Genomic DNA, 22,960 nt, shown 5'->3' on the forward strand with positions numbered 1-22,960 from the left:
TGTGCTATCGGGGTCAACGATGTTTTGCATTCTTTGGCATGTTTTTTTTTTTTTTTTGCGAGATTTACTGGGATTGCTGCGTGGCAAACGCGCGCATGCACGTGCTTGGCTGCCCAAAAAATGGATGTGCTACTTTTTAACGCTTTTTTAATTTCTGCCCACTTTGCAGTTTTCCCGCTTTGCAAGTTTGTAAAACTTTCTTTCCTTTTCTTTTTTTTTTTTATTTTTTTGCTTACTCTGTAAAGGAAAGATACGCGTGGGTAAATTATGAAATTCGAAAAATCGCGAAGTGTTGGAAATTTGAGAAATTTCACAAATTTGTCAAGTGAGAAATTTGGGAATTGCGGAAAATGGAAAAACTCGCAAATTCGGCATTTCACCCCTTCGCTTCGGTACGTAATTGCCCCTTTTTATTTTATTTTTTTTTCCTTTCTTGTCACCTTTCACTTTATACTTTTTGCAAAATGAAAAAAAAATTCCCTTCTTTTTGTATGTTCTCAGAACGCTTTTTTTTTTTTTTTTTTTGCACAGCGTTAACTGTAAGCATACACGTTTGAGGCGTTTGCAATTGGGTAAGTTAAACGTAGCAACACTGAAAAAGGGTTGCTAACAAGTTGGTAAAGGGGGAACGGGTTTAAAAAAAAAGAAAAAAAAACGCTTAAACAAATGGGTGAAAAAACAGGTGGTAACAGAAAGGGCTGAAAAACGCTAAAAAAAAAGTAATGATAAAATTAATTCATCTAAAATTAAGCAAATAAAATATATATATAAATAGCCAATACGAACACAAAACATGTTAAGAAAAAAAAAAATATGCCGGGGGTGACTAAAGATACACAAAAAAAAATAACTAATAAAATAAATAAAAGAACTAAGACAGTTACAAACAATTAAGCTAAACAAATAGTTACGCGCACTGTCACGTGGCCTTTATTCATGTTTTGCTAAAATGGTCAGAGGGACGTGCTCCTACACGAATAGGTATAGACGCCCATATTCCTAGCGCTTCAACTTAATTCCTCATCAAATATAGGCGTCGAACTTTTGTTAAACGACTTGTAATATTTATGTGCCCCCTCCTAAAAAAAAAAAGAAAAACGAAGGAGACTAAAATGAGTGGGGGCAAACGTTTGGGGAGTTACACGGCAGCACAGATTAAAAGAGACTTATATACACAAGCCGTAGACATATAAAGCGGGCATAAAATAATACAGGTGCTCATAACGCGGGCACGTACCCTCAGTTTTGCCAGCTGTAAGGTTAATATGATTTGCCTTTGGGTATCCTCAACTTTGGAGTGCTTATTTACAACCGTCATGTTTAGGTAGTCTTGCAGTTTCTGGTAGGTCGGGAGAGAGAAAAAAAAAAAAGCAGCTTGTGGAGAGGTGTCTATATGTATATATAGCAGTACACACGTACATGCGCACATGTGTAAGCAGGTCGGGGGATAAAGGCTTCAAGCAACAGTAGAAGAACCCGTTAAGTGATTACCTTTAACCGCTTTTGCGTTTTCTTCTTCGTTAAAAATATGCTAAAGTAGGGTTCCCTTAAAAGGAAAAGTGGAAAAAAGGGGCATATATATGTATGATGGCACATGTGCGTATACGCTCGGGGGAAATGCCAAAATTTTTTTCTTCTATGTACTGGTGGGGCAGTCACGCTCTCTCCCTCCCATCCTTTTAAAAGAATTTTTACTTTCCGTTGAAAGGGACACTGATGTACGACTTTATCACGTAGGCCTCGTACAATTGAATGAAGCAGCAGGCGTAAAGGTTGTCGTTGCTGCGTTCCTGCGAAGAGGTGTGGGGGGGGCGGCATGAAATGGCAAGCCGGGAAGAATGATGCGCAAAATGAGGAGCAAAGTGGCACTGCCCTCTAACGGGGGGCGCGAACTACGCTGCGAACGCTGCTGCGTCTGCAAAAGAGAAATGTTACGAACCTCCGTGTTTTCCTTTTCCTCCTTCAAATACGCCTCCTCAGTTATAATGTCAAAGTATGATATTTGTTGCAACGAGTTTGACTGGATTTTTTTTAACGCCTCGAGATGTTTCTCATGGGAAAATGGAGGGAAGACATTGGGGTAGTACCTGCAAAAAGTGGTTTAACAGGGAGTAAAGTTACGGTTAGTAATCGTACCGCTGCGTATTTCGTGCAAAAAATGAAAAAAAAAATCTCCCACAATTAATCTTATATGCATGTTTTACTTGTAGTGGTTAACTTGCCAGACGTCCCATATCCTAAATAGGGCTAAAGAACGAAAAGGGTGGAGATAAAAAAAAAAAAAAAAAAATGTGCAGGATCGAACCATAAATAAATATAAAACAAGTGTGCACGTGCACACTTTGCATGGGCATACCTCCAAAAAAGGGGGAAATCTCAAATTGGGTTATCCCCCTGGTCACCATGTGCGAACGTATGAGTGCTCACATATGCAAAGGCATTCGTTTGACTATTACGCCTCCCTCCTCCTGTTTTTACCTCTTGTAAATATTTTGGAGAAAAAAACGGACACATCTAGGGTCCTTCCCAGATGCCACTGGTAAATTTCCGACAGGTTGTTTTTATCCAGCTGCTCGTTCGTGGGGCGCTCTGTGGCCGCGTTTCCGCTGCTGCTTCCACCGATCAAGCCGATCACGCTGATCACGCCGTTCTGGCCATTCGCACTACTTTCAGCGCTTTCCTCGTTGTTCCCGCTGCCGTTGCTCCTTCCTCTCGGCGCGTAGCCGTCTGCACCGGGTCCGCACGGCTTTCCCCCCATGGCATTCAGCCAAAAGAAGGGAAAACCATACTTAAAATTGTAAAAAGAATCTACGCCCTCGGAGAAGAAAACGAAGTGATCCTCGTTGCTGTATATATCTGAAAGTAGGCTACGCCCCCCGTTGAGCCCTAAGAATTGAACGGGAGTTGTCTTGGCCACTAGGCAATCTTGCTTGGGAAGGTAGAAAATTTCAATTTGTATTTGCAAATATTTCAGATAAGTTAAATCGGGCAAAATAGAAATATCAAAGTTGTCTTTGGTGTACATGTTTATGGTTATAGATTCCTCGTGGACATCCTCTTGAGGAGGGGGCTCGGAATTTTTTTCGTTTTTCCGAGTTTGCGTAGTGACATCATATTTCATGTAGGTGTAGACGTGGCTGTAGCCGTCGTGGATGCCTCCTGCGCTGTCTCCCCCGTTGTTACTGCCGTTGTTTCCGCCGCTGTTATTTCCGCCGTTACTACCGCTGTTCCCGCCACCGCCCTGCTCCTTAAAGCTGAAGAGAAAATTGAAGGGCCTTTTGTTATTCAAAAGTGAAACGTTACTGGAATTTATCTCCATCTGGCCATGCATCATTTTAAAATAAACCGATGATAAATATTTCGTTTGGGGAAAATCCAAGGTGTCATATTTATCGATGATACTTTTGATGCTACTCGTAAAGAGAGATAATTTGTTCATGGAGGTGGCTTTTCGTTGATCATGCTTCGCATATTCTTCTTTGCATTCTTTGTTTTTTATCATTAATAATCGTAGGTTTTCTTTTGCATTTGTCCGATTGGAAATTTCCTCCTCCAAACATTTCAAGGTGTAAAAATGGGACAGTTCATCCTTTGAGTAATTACTGCCTTGCCGAGTCTTTTTAAAAAAATTATTCATAGACAACATTTTATTTTTTAAAGCAAACTTTTTAATGTTTTCATAATTCTTAGCTTCAAAGTTTAAAAATTTTCGAATCATTCGTTCGTAGTTATTTTTTTCTACATTTTCTTCGTCCACAATTAGAGAAATGAAGTTGTTATTTTCTTTCAATAAATAGGAGAATTGTCTCATGGTGAAAAGGTACATTTCGATCATTCTGTAAATCATTTTTATATTTAGGATGTTGTTTAATATTTGTCTTTTTTTCTCCATCTTGGTTTTCTGTAAGGGGGTATTATAATTTTCCGTGGAATTCTCTACACTGGGGGTGTTTTCCTTTGCGGTTTGTTGGTCTCTGTTGGCTTCTTCACCTGTGATTGCTCCCGTTAAGTTATCCTCGACATTGTCCACGCCGTTCATCAAGAGGTTATTCTCCTGAACAATTTCTTTGATTAATTTTTCATTCTCCAAGTACCTTTTTCGTAGCTCCTTCAGTTGATATTCGCATTCATTCCAATAGGAAAAAAAATTCCTCTTGATTTTCTTCATATAAGATTGTACAAAATTTTTGTCATTACCTTGAATAGAATTTCTGAATTCATCATATAGACTTAATTCACACTGGACTGTTGTGGAGTTTTCACATTTTTGTTTTTTACAACTTAGTGATTGTTCCTTCATTTCGTCATTACCATCCGTTGTTCTCTTATGGCCTCTTTTTAAATTATCATTTCCTTCATCTTCCCACTTAACCGTGTTTTTTTTTCCTAAATTAGCTTCATCCTTCGCGGTGTCCTTGATGGCGCCTGTCACGTCATCAACTCCTGCCGCCACACTGGGTAAGCTGTTGGATGTATTTTTTTCCTTCATATTCATATTATTTCCATCTTCATTTGCATTTCCTTTTTCATTCTTTTCACTTTTTGTGTAACCTGAATTAGGGGTAGTTTCTTTTTTTTGTTCTTCTTCATGTGCCTTGCTGTTACTGGTCGAATTGCAAGCTCCTTCCCTTTTCACGTCCGACATATGGTTACTATTTCCCTTCGAATTTTCATTACTTTTTTGTTCCCTTTCATTTTCGCCTTCTTCCTTCTTTAAGGAGTTCCTCCATTGCCTGTTTTCTGATTTTCTGAGGCTCTTACCGCTCAGCATCATTTAAATGGTGAGGAGAAAAAAAGGGGGGAGGAAAGGTACGAAAAAAATTGCCCCATCAGTTAAGCGCAAATGTTCACAAGTTTGTGACTTCTTACATTGATCCCAAAATGGAGAAAATTACCAACGGGATTACGTCTTTACAATATGTACAACCTTTATATATGCGCGGGGGAATTACATAAGGCCGTTGGCACAGAAGCACAATCCCACGTATGCGCTTAGGGAACATTCACGAAATGTTGCCCCACTTCCAGCAGCCCCCATGTGTTTAATTTTGCTCCCATTTCGAGCAACAAAAAATGAATGGACCTATTTTAATGCTATATGAACTGTTGACCAGAAAAAACTAGGAAGAAAATGACTTCCCCCTGCTACGTTTTTTACGCTTCGTGTAATCCCTTATGTACGTAGCGACATACCCATTTGGATTTTTTTTTTTTTTTTTCGTTTTGGAAAATTCCCAGTTGGGAAAAATCTTCATGTGGGGAAGTGGAAAATCGTGCTTCCCAAATAACGTGGGTATTTTTTACGAAAAAGATCGGCAAGTGCAAAACGCAGGAGTGGTCACCAAAGGAGGCGCTTCTTTTCTCCCTTCTTTTGTGCTGGCTTTTTATGGCGCAGGAAATGTGCTACAAAGCGGCGTTCATACCATATAAAGGTGAACCTATTTAAGCGGCACAAGGATAGTTAACAACTCGATCGAACGTTCTTCCATTTACCAGTGCTGCAACTGATGAATAAATAACATGGAAACCAAAAAGGGGGTCCCCAAAACAAAAGAGGAGTTTTCCCCGATTGGCACATCCTTTGTGGACATTATAAAACTTGAGTAAAGTTCATCCCCAAATGGATTGCAAAAGCATTTTGTTTTTCATTTTTCTCATCTTCTTAATAAGCAACAAATTGTCATAAAATTGTTTGCTTCGTTTAGCATATGGGTAGCGTTGTTTGTAAAAAAAAAGGGGGGGTGGGGTTTATCAGGCAATAGGTAACACGGCAGAAGAAGCCGTGCGTGTGAAAGGCACGCATTATATGTACAGTTATGCGCGTCACGAAACATGGAAGGTTTCGGAAGGAAGGTACATCACCTTCGTACAATTATATGAACGTAAAAATGGGATGACGAAAAGGGTAAAAAGGCTACAATTTTACAAAAAAAAAAAAACTCATTTTGTCTACGTGAAAAGAATTCATTTGGCACATGTGCACAACACAAGAGGGTGTGGGTGGGATTGTGTGTATAGGTGCATGTACGTACCTGTGCATACGCATGAAGGGTGGGAAAAAGGTAGTGGAGCGATGCAGCATCGATGCAACGAGGCAACAGTGCAACGCAGCAACAATGCAGCACAGCTAGGGTTACGGAAAAAAAGTGGTAACGTTGTCTTTACATTATGCTGTACCGAAGAAGGTACGCGGGATGGTATCCATAATATATACACTTCAAAAAATGAAAAAAAGAAGAACTACATTGCGGAAAAAATTTGCGAAAAAAAAATCATCTACACGGACTGCTTCTGCGAGAAGTATAAAATTAGCTGGTAGTACACATAGGAATATATGTCATATATATAAAATAACAACATGTTGTTTTCCAACTTCATCAAGGTAAATTTTACAATTTTGGTGTAATCGCATTTTTCTCCATAAAAGGTGTAAAACTTCTTCATGTTGATTTTTTTATTATCCTTTTTTATGGCTTCCGAAATTAAATCGTGATAAACGTCCATCAGGGAGTTATAAATCTTCGTGTTGACAAGATTGTCATACATGTATCCATTTAAATACGTTTCGGAAAATGAATTATTTCCCAAACGTTTGTAAAAGTAGCAAAAATTTTTCATATTTATTTGTATAAGGGAATAAAAATCGGTTAAATATTCCTTCTTAACATTGAAAAAGTCAAAGAAGGAAAAAAAACTGGTCATTTCGCGACCTTCTTCCGCCCCTGGAGTTAATGAGCTTTTTTTGTCAAACAGTTCTACATTTCCACAACCCTTGTTCTTCATCTTCTCTTTTACAATGCCATTCTTATTAGTTAAGAATAAATTATTTATAATAACAAAAATGTCTTTTTTTTTCTTCCCTATGAATAAATTGAGTTGTTTTTCCATGTCTGCTTCGTAATTAATGACGCAGACAATTATAGACACCTTCTCGTTGATGATAATACAGGAGGCCAACAATATTTCCTCGGCATCGTCATCACTTTCTTCCTTATCTAATTCTTTATGCAGAAAATTTATCACGCAGTTATCTTCATTCGCTAGTATTAACTTCCCATTTCGCATATTTAGGAAATTAAAGAGTTGGGCCATAAAATCGTTAAATATGGAGATGTCCAGATATTCCTTATTGTAATTTTTGTATACAGGAATTATTCCTATAACGTTTTTCCTTTTAATAACTTCTTTGAGATAATGCCTTCCAAAATTGTTCGTCATGTCGCATATGATATCGACTTTTACGTTTGACTCCGGGCTGGAACAATCACCAGCAGCTCCCGCACCGCCAACATCTTGTTTTTCCTTTATATCTTCTTTTTCATTTTGGGTTTTGTAAAAAAGTGCATAAATTTTTATAAAAAGCAAAGAGATAATTCCGATAGAAATGCATTCAATAGTACCTGTCATTTTTCCGTCGAGCGCATATACATATGTACATAGGCATACGCATAATGCTGTACATACGTGTATATACTGCGTATATAAATGCGTATACAATTAAGTATACAATCGAGTATACAATTCAGTATACAATTCAGTATACAATTGAGTATACAATTAAGTATACAATTGAGTATACAATTGAGTATACAGTTGAGTATACAATTGAGTATACAATTGAGTATACAGTTGAGTATACAATTGCGTGTACAATTACGCGTACAATTACGCGTACAATTACGTATATATGTATGCCCCCCTCTTCGCGCGTACAAAACGCAATGCTCCTAAAAAGGATTCAAATAAAGTAAAACAATGGCCCCTTCACTGCTGCGATACTCTACTGCGGGATTTACTCCATAACATTTTAAAAAAAAGGGAATTAAATTGGGGCTAAATACATGAAAACGCAAAAAGCGTAAAACGGGTAAAAGGCGAATCAAACAATGGGACAAGAAACATTTTCTCGAGTTTCATTTCTTCTCCTCCACAGTCTTGCCTCCATTCAGTAATTTACTTAAAAATGGCATAACAAAATGAGATGATTTAACTGAAAATAAAATAATTAAACAATAGAAAAATTGCAAAGTCATATAATTATATTACGTATAGGCAGCCCCGTGCTGTACTAATTTATGCGATTTTGCGCGTGATAAAAAAGGTGGCCGCTTGCGCAAAAACGAAAGAAGGAAGAAGCGGGAATACCGAAATTGTTATATTCTTTTTTAACAAAAGGCAGGGCACCATGCATACTGAACTCTACATGATCTTTTTATTTCCTTTTGAACTCGGGGGAAGAAGGTCCAGTCAAAAAAATACGTACATGCATGAGCGGATATTATAACATGTATGAAATATGTACATATATAGATATGTATATATATACATATACTTGCATACGCTCATACACCGTTTGTATTATATATATACAAGATGCATATATTCCTTTTTGTGTGAACCCACCGCATGGTCTTCCCCCCTTTTTGGTGTAAATAGAAAAGATAATAATCATAAAATCATGCCTGTTCCGCGGTGCAGGTAGAAACCGAAATGCTTATAGGACGCAAATGAATTGAACATATGAGTCACAGAGCATCAGAAGGCGCTGCGGGCATAGCGACGCCTTTTTTTTATGCCACTTTTAAACCAAAATAAGTATGATAAAAAATTGGAATGAAAAAACATACGCATAAATATAGAAAAATAAAATAATTTAAAAAATATTTTAAACTTAAAAAAGTTAGAAAAAAGAAAATCCAATCCAAAAAAGCGACTTTTGTCCATAATTGAACAAATGCGCCCTCTGAATTATTTTAATACGGAAAAAATGGTAGGTAGGGGCGTAGGTATGAATTGCCCTCTGCGCGCTGTAAAATCGTCTCAGCACAAATCCTTCCTACTGCGCAGGTTGGTGAAAATTGGCCCTTGATTGTTTTCACCACTGGCCACAAAGAAGCATGAAAAAGAAAAAAAAAAAAAAGTCAAGCCAGGCGTTCTGCAGTTTTACGGATTAGCAGCCGTTTCACTGTACTGCTCAACAGAATGAGGCGTCAAAAAATATTTGTCGAAATGTAGAATTTCTTTCTGTTCGCAACGGCAACTTTTCCCATATGGAAAAACATTTGCACTGTTTTAAAAACATTTTGTTTTACATTTTGAAGAAGTATATCATTTCGTGTAGTTTTAATTCGGTTTAATTGTCGAATTGTTCATGTAGCCCTTTTTTTTCCTTTCTTTCTTCGCCGCCGTCTCGCCAAGCATGGCGCGAATGGATTAAATTTTTATCTTCAAGTAAAACATCCCTTTTATTTGAATTCCCGTCAATTTTTACTTCTCCGAGCGTTTTCCGGCATGTATTAACACTCCCATTTGTGCACAGTCTTTCATGTGGCACATGCCAGTCGAGTCAATAGTATAATATAATGGGATAATAAAAAAATGCAGAAGGCTTTCGCGTCCGCATGATAGCAATGAATACTTTTTTCCACTTTTCTAACTCCATAACAACACAAAAGGGTTCATTTTTTAAAATTATAAGTGTGTCCCTGTGCAAATTGCAAAATGACTTTAAAAAATGATTACGCGGGGTAAACGTTCCGGCAACACTGTGACATGCGATCACGGGTGCATAGTATGCATTTGCACATATATATCCATATGCACATGTATACTTATGCATACCTACACGTATACGTATGCATACCCACACGGCACTGCCAACCTGCAGGTTCTGCTTCCACCCAAATAAAATAAGCAAAATTGACAGAATCGATGGAGACATAAGCGCTGAGCAGTTTTATCTGGACTACATCTTAAAGAGAAAACCGTGTCTACTGAAGAGGTGCGAATAGGCGTTTCTGTCGCATTTTTATAAATTCCAATGCGTCAAAAGCAAAGACACGTGTGTACAATTAGTCAATTCGCACGTACTCCAGTTATGCTCTTTTATTTTGTAAAATATCTCCGCACTATTTTTTTTTTTCTCAGTCAATGCGTAATCAAAAACAGCTGCACCATCGACATAAAATATTTGAGGGAAAATATAGAAAATGTCCCTGTCGAATTAGAACAAAAGATTTCAAATTCGTTCGGGATAGGCGAGAAAAAGAAAATGAAATTTCATGACTTCTTGTCATTATTAGAGGAAGGAAATACGGATTATTACTTAAATACACAGTATATAAAAGAAAGTGCATATTTCCCCTCTGACTTTTGTAACGCGTTGACTCGGCAGATGATAAATTTTCTGCCAAAGAGACTGGAAATAATGGGGTAAGGAAAATGGGCCATATTTTGTTTGTCCATCCCTATGCTTGATGTGGCATCTTTACGCTTACGTCGTCCCCTTTGTCATTTCGCATCCCTGACCTTATATGCATATACACACATATATGTGTCCCCCCCTATGCGCAACTTTTAGTAACTTGGAAATTTACCAGTACAACGTGTGGCTGGGAAACAACACAGATGAAGATTTAAAAACGTTTCTGCACCATGATTACCACGACAACATATATGTACTACTAAAAGGTTATACTTGCTTCTGCGTGCTCTACGCCTTCTTCCTTTCCTTTTAACTAATCGAATTTAACGGATTGTCGACATTTCGCACCTCTTTCTTCATTTAGGCAGGAAAGTATTTAGGATATATAGCCCCGATTTTGCTCCTCATTTGAAAACGAACGGTATGCATATATATACGCATGTATATGCGTGTCAGTTTGTTCTAAGCCGCTAACCTTTTAAAGGATTGGCAGCAGTGGCAAACCCTTACTTTGTCCATCATTTTAATTACACCAATTTAAATAAAACCCCCATTAGGAAATATTTACCGTGTTCATACCAATGGCCTAATTACCTACTCCCCATTTATAAGAAGTGACGGTATGTGTTAAAGAATGTAAACAGAAAGAAATCGTGAAGGGTGGACGTCCATTTACCGCCATCCAAAAGGCACGCTTAACTGCATCTATAGATGCGTGAGTGCTTTCTGTGTGCCCCCCTCCTCGCAGGATCGCACTTGTTAGATGTGTACAAAAAAAAAATGGATAAGGTGTACCTCCACATTAGCGCCATGACTGACCATTTAGGCAAAAAAGGTGACAAAAAAGTGCCAAAAAAGTAGCAAAAAAGTAGCAAAACAGAATTTATTTACGGACCAAATTGACACATTTATCTACACTGCAGTGATGCACCTTTTAATTACCCCCTCTCCGCCCATCTGCACCGTTAGAGAGACTGCTGGAAGACAAAATTATAGAAAATTCTATAAATAAGGCAGAGCAAAAGTACGTATAAAATGAATAAACAAAATAAAGGGCACACTTGACAAACCGCTGTTTAACAATGCCATACTTAATTTTTTTTTTTCCCCCTCCACAGATTAAATAAACTAGAAGATAATGTCCTAAATTACAAGTTGCGCAAGCACAAATTTAGACCTAAGCCGAATACGAGAAATGATATTCCAAGCCATTTTTGCCTTCTTAACACAGTTGCGAGAAATTCTGGTTAAATGATTTTTTTTTTTTTCCTTCTTTGCCAATTTTACTCCTGCCCATTTTTTTACCACACTAAATAATGACATTAAGATGTTTTTCTTTCTTTTTTTCCATTTTTAGAAGATCACATTTTCAGCGATAACACAGACGTAGGAAAAAAGTATATCGACGTCCACGTGAAGGAGGGTGACATATGTAAAAAAAAGGATGAGCACATTTGTAGCAACGATGAGTTTTATGTGACCGTGATAAAAATAAACCAGGCATAAACCCATACCACACATACATGGATACATGCACACATGCGTACACACATACGTCTATACTAACGTACGCTTACGTAGACACTTCCCTTTGCGGTTTTTACTCTTCCCCCTTTTTAACAGTGTACTTGCCCTGTGGTTGGTTCCACGAAGTGAAGTCCTTCTCAAATGAAAAATGTATAACATTTGTTTGCATCAAATAAGAAGATATCTACGCTATTTCCATGTTCAGTTGCTGTGGTGCCACGCTGCTGTACCATTTCGAATTCCGTTTCATCCGTGCCGGATTTTACATGTACCCCTCATTCTTTACAGTCCACCTGGCGTTTAATTATTGGTATTACCCCCCTTATATAAAAATGGTTAATTCCACAGAAATACAAAACAGGTTTTGCCACCCTTACATAGACAAACACTTAAGTGAACGGAATAAAAATTTGTATAAAAAGGTAAATTATTGAGTTAAGAATGCGTATTCGCTCAGCCCCTTCGTTTATTTTTTCTTTTTACAGTTTCTTTCGACAGTTTGTTATTACGTTTTTTTTTTTTTTTATCTCCTCACCACAACACTTGTTGCAAATTTAATTTTAAAAAAATCACCTTTTCTTACCTCCTCAGATTGGCGTTGTTAATGAAGAAAACGTTTCCAATATAGCAGAAATCGTGGCATACTATAACAATTTGAATATAAAGCCAAACAAAAATGTGAAGAAGGCAAAACGGAAAAACGTCAGAAGATTCTTACAAACAAGAAGGTTAAGGGTACATAAGTAGCCTTCTTAAAATTTTAGGAATTTTTTTTTGCATTTTTTTGGCCTACATTGCGTAACATAAATATCCTATAGGGTGAACGCAGAAATATACGCAAAAGGGAGATAACAATATACATATTATTTTTCCTATCCCTATATTTGTCCTTTTTTTTTTTTTGTCATGTTAAATTTTTCTCCACATTGTAAATAAACACATGTGCTAGTGAAACAATTCACTGACGTAAAAGTTCTCATAGGTATCTTTTTTTTTGATTTTTACACAATTGCAATTTTGAGGCATATATGCGGGAAATAAAGGCCAAAATAGTTGAGAACAAATTAGCAGCTCTTCGGATTTGAAAGGGGGAAAGGCGTAAAAATTGCAAAATATGAAGAGATAAAGCTGTTTGTTCAGTTTTGCTTAGCCATACCTTGCTTTGTTTTGTTTTACTTTGGTTTGCTTTGCTCTGCTTTGTTTTTCTCTGCTCTGCTTTGCTTCCTTTTGTTTTGGTTTGCTTCCGAGAACCCCACAATTTCCAATGAAAGGCGTGAAACGCATTTGCCTCGTCATTCTAAGCTTTATTTCCTTAGCAAATTCACACGTGGTAGATGAGAGCATCCATCTATTGCCCCTTGATAATAATTTGCTACATGTGAAGCTAAAACTGATTGTTAATGGAGAAAGTTATAAGGAAAATTTCCTCCCCATAAATGTGCTGAAAATACTAAACTATGTAAAGTCACTGAAGATTAACATAAAAAGAGGCGTTTACAGGAATTATTACAACAACAACTATTTGGACAATTACCCCTTTGGCTTTACCCTTGCAGTTGAACTGAAAGAAAGGCAAAAGGATAGCGACTATTATAGAGAAGAAAAGGAAAAGGAAAAGAAAAAGGGTGAATTTTCAAAAGATGAAATATTTCTCTTACGACAATTAATGAACGACATTTGGTCTATCACAGGTGTCGCAACGAACCTCATAAAAATGAAAAATTTGATAAAAGTCCATAATGAAATATTTGCATTTTTACCTGATGAGAGTATATGTATTGAGCATTTTTCTCTTCTTAAAAAACTGTACCCATGTAAAACCTTTGGTGGGTTATTTAATGCACTAAGCCCTGCCTACTTAATATCAAAACGGATGAGTAACATAGGGTTTGAGCTACATGACAGGAATGAAGATTTACTAGTCGTTTATGTAGACTACATTACAGAACATGATCACAAAAAAGATGTGAATACTGTAGAGTTGCTAAACAGTAAATACAATCCGAATGAATGTCCATTAGTTGACAGAACTGCGATATTTGTGAAAAAAAAGGAAGAAAATGTCGTCTCAACAGTTTTCCAAAAATATGGAACTATCAATTTAGTGTATGATAATATAAACTTATACAATATTGTGCAGAATGGAAAGCCCCATATTTTAGAGGAATACATAAATGTCCGCATTCTTAAGGAAGAAGTTAACAGCATGATTACTGCCGACATAAGAAAGAAACAAAGTTCGTTGCTCTATGTATTTCAAAATTTGAACACAAGAAATAACAGCGATTTTTTATTTGTTGATAAATTGCCCTACTATTTATCGCCATTGATACACACGATGATGATTGAAGGGAAGGGTCCTGTAGAAAAAAGCCAGACAAAAGAAAATTGTAATTTCACCTTTTTTGGGTATAATGCAATAAAAAATTTTGACATTAAATTTAGCAATTTTGACACTCTTGAGAAAATACCCAAAAATGGAAACTTCTACTACATGAATTTTAAGCACAATTTGCCCCCACACTGTGAAATAATAATGAGGTAAAAATGGGGTTTCTTTTTTTGTGTGCACATCTGTGTAGTGACTCTCTAATGATTCTCTGGTGTCTTTATTGTAACGTCCATTTTACATGAACAGAGCGAACATGTGCAATTTGATTTTGTTAAAAAGTGGGTCTCATGTTTGAATATTTCTGAAGTGCAGTTGTGCTTGTCTTATGACACGTGTACATTTGCCCACAAGTACACATTACACATTCGGAGTAAATACAAAATTGGATTTCCCCTTTTAAACTCCATTTCGCTGTAGCAGCATTCCCCGTTTTTGCTCTTCTTTTGCCTCAACGAAGTATGTTGTACCGTCCCCCATCTGATATTACCCCCCTTTTCATCCCCTTCCCATGCAAAATACATGGATCAGGTTCGAAGTAATCAAAGTGCAAGTCCGATCATTCGAGTTTGAATTTGACATAGATAGAGGCATTTTGCTAGGAAGCGGGATATTTATGCAAAAGAGAAATTACGTCTCACAAGGAGGTGACGAGTTTATATATAAATACACCCCCTCGCTCTTGATAGATATAATCTTGCCAGACACAAGTGCGTTTGAGAAAAACGAAAAACAAGGGAATATTGCGGAAATGTGCAGACGTGTAGACGTGTACATGTACACGCACCTACACATATTCAGCCTCTCTCACCTCGTGACATGTGATATGCACTTTTTATTCTCCCTTCAGGTATGCCTTTTAACGTTATAGCCATCTCCACATGTGTCATCATGCTGTTTTTTGGTTTCATGTTTAAGCTCACGGCCAAGGAAGAAACAAGATATATTTAGTTTTCCTCTCCCCCTTATGTACACTTAAAATTGTACAATTAGAAGAAATGGGAAAAAATTAAAAAATGCGTTGTATGTATCACTGTTTGGAAATAGCTAACATGTACGCATATGCACCTATGCAAATATGTATATTTTTTTTTATCGTAGCCTTCCTTTTTTCATCACATTTCGCGTCGTCCTTCATTTTTTGTTGAACACCCTCGACAATTTCAATTTTTTTTCAAAAGTTTTCATTTTTTCGTGTAGGGCTATAATATGTAGCCAAAAAGGAGCATGTTCATGCTTCTTTTGTTATATTATGTTTTGCGTTAATTTTTTTGCTATCTTTCTTTTTCTTTTTTTTGTATTCTCCCCCTTGGATAGAAATAATTTTGCGAAGGAAAAAATTTATACAACACATCAATGCTTTTCTAGCAAAATACTTTTTCCCCCCAAAATAGCGGGGGAGAATTGCAATCCCGATTTGTGGCTACATATAGGGGCGTCCTTTGATATGATGAGAGATGTCCCACGTAAGGCTATTAAAGTGTGAATGGCACCTTTAGCTTGAGTAAAGGACAAGTTTGAAACAGAATCAAGACGATGAGTTTTTTACTGACCGTAAAGCGATATTCTAAAATTTTAAATTGGAAACATGATACCTATTATGCAAGTTTGATGAACAAATACGTATATTTTGATGAATTCATGAGATTTTGCAATGACAACAAAGGTATTTTGAAAAAAGCGCAAAAAAGGGTGGGGGGGGGAGGGAATCTCACATGTGCTGTGTGCAAATTATGCACTTAAATAAAAAAAAACGCATTAAATGTTTCTGTAGTATGTACATAATTCCCTATAATGTGCTTAACTATGTTAATTTATTTTAATTTCTTCCTGACCGTGTAGATCAATTCAGCAAAAGGGATATTATAGCCTCGTTAACGTACATTCACCACATGAAAAAAGTTGACTTACTATCTCCAATTTTTAACAGTTATAATGATTTCATATGTAGTAACATAAACATTTTTAGAACAAACATAAGCACACTTGTACACAGGTAGACTTAAAGAGGATTTCCGTTTTTACGTGAAAGAAAGCTATAGGTTGTTATGACGACCACTGCTTTGGCTTTCTATGGCATACATGTCGTTGCTTCTTTTTTTTTTCATCGCCCCTGTTCTTGTCTTTCATGCAGATACGCAATTTTGGGACACACGAAATCTCTTCTATTTATTTACGAAAATGTGATAAAGAACAACATTCTAAACTACGACAATAAGTCGATTAGCTTAATAGCCTGGAGTTACGCAAAAAATAACTTTTACTTATCCGACCTTTTTATCGAAATAAATAAGATATTGCGTGCATGTATTAAAACAATGACCCTCCATGAATTATCACTGATAGCATGGGCATATTCTAAGATAAACAGATTGCCACCTTTAGAAATGGTGTGTCTGAAAAATAGAGTATATCAATTGTTAAATTCATTAGACGAGGAGTTAAATGCTGCTACACAAAATAGCATAACTGAAGGGGGTTATATAAACGGCCAAAGTGTGAGTATAAAGGAAAAGGGCACACAATGTGAAAGCCTGGAATGTGCGAAAAATGAATCTGAGGTGAAAGGTAGCCATGCTTATTATAGCAGTGTTAAGGATGATTCTAACCAACGGAACGGAAGAAACGAAATGGAACGACATGAACACGGCTTAGAAAACACGTATGAAGATAATGATGAGAATAAAATAGATATACATGGCTGTAGAAAAAACTTAAGCCAAGATATCTGCATGATCATGAAATCTTATGCTATTATGAATAGAACCGATCCTTTTTTCTTTTTCTTTTTATTCAATTTTATCATAAAGAATATAAAAAACAATAAAATGATGATAACAGCTCAAGGAATAACCAGCATTTGGGTGTGCTTAAGAGAATATGATATAAAAAATAAAAACGTAATTGAATATACACTAGAATTATCCCGATTTTTAAGACTTGACCACACTGTGAATAGCTCAATGATGCATGAAATTGTCACTAGTATCCATAAATTAAAAATAAAAGATAGACGAATTTTATATCATCTATTTTATCATTTAAAAAGGAAGTGTATCAATATGCATGTCCAGCATCTATATGACATTATAATAAATTTACAAGAAATGAAAATTAATGATGATGACTTGTGGAAGCAATTTGGGGTTGCTATACAAAAAAAGGCCATTGACTTAGAATTAACGCAAATAAAGAAGTTACATAACATTTTTACGACCAATGGAAAAGGAAACGATAGAATTTTAGGGGTTCTTGACACGTTTATTCAAATAAAGGAGGACATTAATGCGTATGGGCCCATTTGACCATGAACGAAGAGGAATGTCCTGTATTTTGAACGGCATCCAAGTGCGTAGAGGCACGCATACATAGACAGTTTAATTATAATTCCTACAGGTTATATTATGGGTAAAATGACGCGTTCTGTTGCATATATTTATCTATATAATATATATATGCGCATAATTGCCATTTTTCACCATTTCTTTAACCTGTTTAATAATCAGATATGCGCGTGAAACCTTTTGAAGTTTCCAGGAAAGAACGTAAAGCATGCACAAAAACAGTTAAACAAACTAATTTTTTGCTATGGCTCTCTTGTTTTTTTGTACTGAGTTTTTTTTTTTTAATAAATTATGTTTGTTTCATTATTTGGCCAATTTTTACTGTTATCATTTACAGCATATTTAAAAAGAAATAATTATTTTTTTTTTTTGTTTGTTGCTTTTTTTTATCTTTTTCAATTCGCGTAAATAATTTTTCAAGTGTATGACTATGCTTCCTCACGGAAGGGTTAAAAAAAATATGAAATGTGCATAAACAGTTTTATTTTTTTTTAATTTCACAAGTATGAATTAGTGTAAGTAAAATTTGAAGTATATTCTGCTAAAAAGATTATAACACGTGGATCATGTGTTTTAAAACTTTTTATACACGGACTCGAAACATTTGAAAGCTTAAGGAAAGACCAGTATTAACAGCCAGCATAGTTATATTATATATTTCTTAGTGCAATACAGGGTTTAAAACGATTTTCTCTTTAGTCAGACAAAGGCTAAATAGTTTACTGCTTACTATTTACGTTATCGAGAACATGTGTAAAAATGGTCATTTAAGGCACATTCGAATAACAACAAGACGGCGAAAAAATGAAAAAAGGGTTTTTACTGAACAAAAACATCTACGATATTGAAGGAAAAGTAATAAAAGATGAAAAAGATACTATGAATAGAAAATATCGCAAAGATGATTTTGAAATATATATGCACATAGGAAGTGGTAACTTCAGTGAAGTATTCATGGTGAAATTGAAGAATGATCCGTCTAAAACTTACTCTCTTAAAATATTTAAAAAAGAACAGGTTAAGAGAATGAACATAATTAATTCTCTCTTGGCAGAGAAACATACCATGACAAAGTTAAATGTCCCAGGGCATACAAATGTTATTAAGTTAATTGACACTTTTAAAGACAAAGAAAATGTGTACTTACTGTACGAATATGCTGATTATGAATTATGGGAATTTTTAAAAATTCGCAGTGTTGGAATTAACGAAACTATAACAGTTAACATAATACTTCAAATGGTTCACGCGTTAGAATACATACATAAGAATAACGTAATACATAGAGACTTAAAGTGTGAAAACTTTCTTATAAATAAAGATGGGACAATAAAATTGATTGATTTTGGCACTTCTAAAGATTTAGATAATGTACCATTGCAAACAGTGAAGCCCGAACCCTCAGACGAAGACACGGAATTGCGTAAATTTGTATTAAAAAAAACAAATAGCAATAATGTAAAAGAAGAAAACTTGAAACGTGAACATCCTCCGGAAAATGGCAACATTTTAAGTGATGTAGAAGTGAATGGAAAATGTTCAGATGATAAGGATGAAGACACCGATGTTGACGAAAAGAATGATAACAGCGATAGCAAGGGTAATAATGAAAAAATCGATAAAAGATTTCAAGAGGGAAATCCCAAGAAATGTATCCTTAAAGAACTCAAGAACAATGAAGTGTACGAATTTAATAATAAAATAGTGCCGAAAGAAAATGACAATCATTTAAATGCTTTAAAAAGTAGCAAATATCCAATAGATACAAATAGACACAACTATAGAATAAAAAAAAAGTTCGATAACTATGTTGGAACTGCAAATTTTATGCCCCCAGAGGCATTAACTAATAAATGTAGTGGAAAAGCCCGGGATCTATGGAGTCTTGGATGTACTATCTACCAGTTAGTGACAGGAATAGTCCCATTTGATGGTTCCACCGAATGGTTCATTTATAACAGAATAAAGAAAAAAGAAATCAAATATCCACCTTTAATGTCATCTGAATTAGCAGATTTAATAGAAAAATTAATAGTTGTTAATCCAGAAGAAAGGTTGGGTTTTAAAAAAGGGTGCAGAGAAATTTTACAGCATCCCTATTTTCAAAAATATAATTATAGCTCATTTGATTTTAAGATACAACAAATATCAGAATCAGAAAAAATTTATACAGACGTAATAAATAAGTATCGCGAATATGCAATTGAAAAAAGGAAACAAAGACAAACTGATAACAACTCGTGTGAAGAAACTAGTAAGAAGATAAACAAAATGAAAACGGACTTGTTAAATATAATTAAATTTGATACTGTGTGTTACAGTGAAGAAAACGAATCAACAGTTCTAAAGGAAAAAATTGCAGAGACCATTAATTTCTTCCTTCAAGAATTTCTCGAACAGGAGAAACGTGAAGTAGAAGAAGCAGAAAAATGGTTACAACGATTCAGTAGTAAATAGAATACTACAAAAAATTACGTGATTTTTCATTAAGTCTTTATTTACGCCTAACACCTTAAATTTTGTATTTAATATATAACTACACTTCGTTACTTTTTTTCGAATCAGCTTTAAGAACAAAAGGCATAATTTTTAAATAGAAAATAACACTTTTAAGAAAAATGTATTTTAAAGCAAAATACTTTGCATTAAAAAAATTTTAAAAGACAAATTAAATTTTTTAATATTCTGCTTTTAGCAAGTATCACTTTTTAATAGTTAAAAAGTTGTGTATACACTTCGTGCATTTGTAGTGTGAACTTCTCATTATTTTTCATTTTTTTCCTGTGAAAAATACAATTTTTCAAGCATTCAATTCATATTTTACATTTTGTTCTTAAAAATAATAGTGTGTATTCTGCATAAAGAATGAAAAAAAGAAAAATTTATAATATGCAAACATTCATTTCCATAAACCCTTTGTCTACCTCGGTATTTCGAAACGTTGTTTATATTGAATTCAAACTATATAAAGTTGAAACTCACATTCTTATGTCCCCATATGTGAAATTCAAGTGTAAGGGTAATTCAGTAAAAATTAAATAGCAAAAAATATTTTCAACAATAAGCTGCTCATTTGTAGAAGTTGTAAAAGATAAAATGTTTTATATTTAATTATGCAAGAGTTCACGACTTTTTATTATGGTATAGGGGTTTTTGTAAAAGTGTGTTTACTGTTATGCACTTCTTTTCGTCTGTATATTAAATAAAAAATATTACTATTCATGCAGAAATAGTACATGACGGCAAATTCTTCAAAGAAAGATATTATTATTAAAAACTTCACTTTAAAAAAAATTCCCATATGTTTGCTTATACAAGAATAGTTTTTAATGCAACATTAACAGATGAACGTTTCCTTTATAAAAGACTTAATTTGTAAGTTGAAAAAATTATCCACATTTTTCTTCTAGTAGACAAAATTCCATTATCACAAATATAGTGATGCAAAATTTTGAAACCTGTATAGTGCATACAAAAATATGAATCAATAAATAAATACTTAGAATGTTTTCCTTTTTATATAAATTTTTTGTTTCATAAATGGTGGGCTTACGTTATTTTCATTTCCTCGTTTTAATCTTGCTAGCAAGACTTACATAAATTTAATTTTCAGCACTAGAGATTGTGTTCTCTTTTTAATTTAATGTGTCCTTATTCATATGAATTAGAAAGTTTGTGTACAATATATTTAAACATTTAGTGTTCTACAATATACAATAAAGAAATTAACGCAGAACAGTACTCCTAAGAATGTAAATATTTCACAGGGCATATTAAGACGAAGTATAACCTTTCAGTTTAGATTTATGTAAGGGTTTTTTAAATGTAGATAGAACACAAATGAAATGAAGTTAAACTGAATATGTTTTTTGGTTAGTGGAATAATGAAAACTATTTAATAATAAAGTGTGTATTAGGTGTAGGTTTTATAAAAATAAAACATATGTCAGCATCATTACGTGTAGTATATGTTATAAGATTGTTATTCTAAGAAAGAGTATTAAATTCATGTTTTCTTGCTTACGAGAAAAATAAAATTTGTGTTTTTGTTCAGATATTTTTATCCCTTTATTATGCAATAAATTAAACAATGAAATAACCGTTTCATTGCCAACGCTGCAAGTATGTTTCATAAAAAGCAAAATAAAAATACATTCTACATTATTTCATTATCATTGTAGTGTTTGCATTATATATTAAAAATCAGCTATTCTATGTGTTGTTATTAATAGAAAATACATACTTAAAGGATTCCAAATAGAAATTTATATGAATGTTAATAAAATGTTTATGTGTAATTGTAAAAAAGGCGAATAAATCACTATTACACAGCATAAGTCATAACACTCGAGAGAGAGAGTGAAACGAAGATAATGTGAATCTTTCAATGATGAACAACGTATCCCATACCATTAATAGTTATTCTTTACAAATTTGATACCATTACATTTTAATGCGTCCAATGCATGTTAACTCATTCGCACTGGGTGGTCATTTATAGGAACATAATATATGAAAATTTCTTATATATAAATCGATTTTTTTTACATTATTTACTTGAGAAATGCCATTAAAATAATTCAATTAGCGAAAAGTTGAAATGATGAATTTCACAAGTTTAATATCTATGCACGCCCTATAACACTGTTTATTCCTAATGCATAAGCAAGCTGCAGTATACAAGTGTAATTTATGTGTGTTTATAATGCTAATTTTTATGTGCAGGTTATTGTTATATTAAATGTTGAATATAACATGAATTCACTTACGTTTCTAATTATAACAAGTCTTGAAAATATGTTATATGTATATATCCTCCTCACAAGATTATATAGATGTCTTAACACCAAATATAGGATTTTTTCTTATTATTTAACTACTTAACTGGTTATTTTATATAAAGATATTTTTATGTACGAATGAAATATAAATGTCGCAGAAATTTCTAAATTTGTTTCATAAAAGAACTTAAACATGCTTTGTCCAAATAATAACTATAGTAAGCAAATAAATACAAGAATTACCATACATAAAGCGATACTATTTTCATTAAAAATATTAATACGCTTAAGAAACATAAGGTAAAAAATAATTAAGACTGTGAAACAAAATAAAAAATAATAATATTGCATACTAAAATTTAATAAATAAATATCAACATAAAACAAAATTAAAATAAGATTACATATTATAAATTATTAAAAAAATAATAATTAATTAATAAAATAAACTCATTAAATAAAATTATTTTAAAGAATAAAATATAATGTTGATATAAATACATTACTGGTGAAAATATGAAAATATAATATTAATACATATTATAAAATATAAAACAAATAAATAAATTAAATAACTTAAATAAACTAATTAATTATAATAAATTAATTGAAAATAATATAATTAAATTAATTATTTAATTCTGATTAATATTAAACATATTTAATTAAACAATAAAATTAATAAACATATATTAAATTTATAATATATTTTATT

At 34.0% G+C, this 22,960-nt stretch overlaps 6 protein-coding genes across 6 annotated transcripts; 4 read left to right on the forward strand and 2 right to left on the reverse strand.

Annotated features, from left to right (window-relative positions):
• Positions 1–1,007: 1,007 nt before the first annotated feature.
• On the reverse strand, positions 1,008–4,774 carry C922_04159 (hypothetical protein; the record flags this gene model as incomplete). The annotated part of the gene is made up of 7 exons (XM_008819744.1): positions 1,008–1,079; positions 1,238–1,339; positions 1,492–1,546; positions 1,696–1,790; positions 1,940–2,087; positions 2,205–2,247; positions 2,479–4,774. 7 exons carry the CDS (start codon positions 4,772–4,774, stop codon positions 1,008–1,010), a joined length of 2,811 nt encoding a protein of 936 aa, XP_008817966.1.
• Positions 4,775–6,276: 1,502 nt separating this feature from the next.
• Positions 6,277–7,407, reverse strand: C922_04160 (hypothetical protein; the record flags this gene model as incomplete). The annotated part of the gene is made up of 1 exon (XM_008819745.1): positions 6,277–7,407. One exon carries the CDS (start codon positions 7,405–7,407, stop codon positions 6,277–6,279), a length of 1,131 nt encoding a protein of 376 aa, XP_008817967.1.
• Positions 7,408–9,501: 2,094 nt separating this feature from the next.
• C922_04161 (hypothetical protein) lies at positions 9,502–12,478 on the forward strand (the record flags this gene model as incomplete). Its single annotated transcript, XM_008819746.1, has 13 exons — positions 9,502–9,527; positions 9,668–9,781; positions 9,928–10,212; positions 10,361–10,470; positions 10,569–10,625; positions 10,762–10,824; positions 10,953–11,039; positions 11,174–11,228; positions 11,323–11,450; positions 11,562–11,636; positions 11,828–11,881; positions 12,020–12,153; positions 12,323–12,478. The coding sequence occupies 13 exons, from the start codon at positions 9,502–9,504 to the stop codon at positions 12,476–12,478; spliced, it is 1,344 nt and encodes a 447-aa protein (XP_008817968.1).
• Positions 12,479–12,995: 517 nt separating this feature from the next.
• On the forward strand, positions 12,996–14,991 carry C922_04162 (hypothetical protein; the record flags this gene model as incomplete). The annotated part of the gene is made up of 2 exons (XM_008819747.1): positions 12,996–14,272; positions 14,652–14,991. The coding sequence occupies 2 exons, from the start codon at positions 12,996–12,998 to the stop codon at positions 14,989–14,991; spliced, it is 1,617 nt and encodes a 538-aa protein (XP_008817969.1).
• A 665-nt stretch (positions 14,992–15,656) lies between these two features.
• Positions 15,657–17,425, forward strand: C922_04163 (hypothetical protein; the record flags this gene model as incomplete). Its single annotated transcript, XM_008819748.1, has 3 exons — positions 15,657–15,786; positions 15,963–16,116; positions 16,255–17,425. The coding sequence occupies 3 exons, from the start codon at positions 15,657–15,659 to the stop codon at positions 17,423–17,425; spliced, it is 1,455 nt and encodes a 484-aa protein (XP_008817970.1).
• An 843-nt stretch (positions 17,426–18,268) lies between these two features.
• C922_04164 (serine/threonine protein kinase) lies at positions 18,269–19,921 on the forward strand (the record flags this gene model as incomplete). Its single annotated transcript, XM_008819749.1, has 1 exon — positions 18,269–19,921. One exon carries the CDS (start codon positions 18,269–18,271, stop codon positions 19,919–19,921), a length of 1,653 nt encoding a protein of 550 aa, XP_008817971.1.
• Between the last annotated feature and the right edge of the window lie 3,039 nt (positions 19,922–22,960).

This window comes from Plasmodium inui, assembly GCF_000524495.1.
Source record: "Plasmodium inui San Antonio 1 unplaced genomic scaffold supercont1.20, whole genome shotgun sequence".
Taxonomy (NCBI): Eukaryota; Apicomplexa; class Aconoidasida; order Haemosporida; family Plasmodiidae; genus Plasmodium; species Plasmodium inui.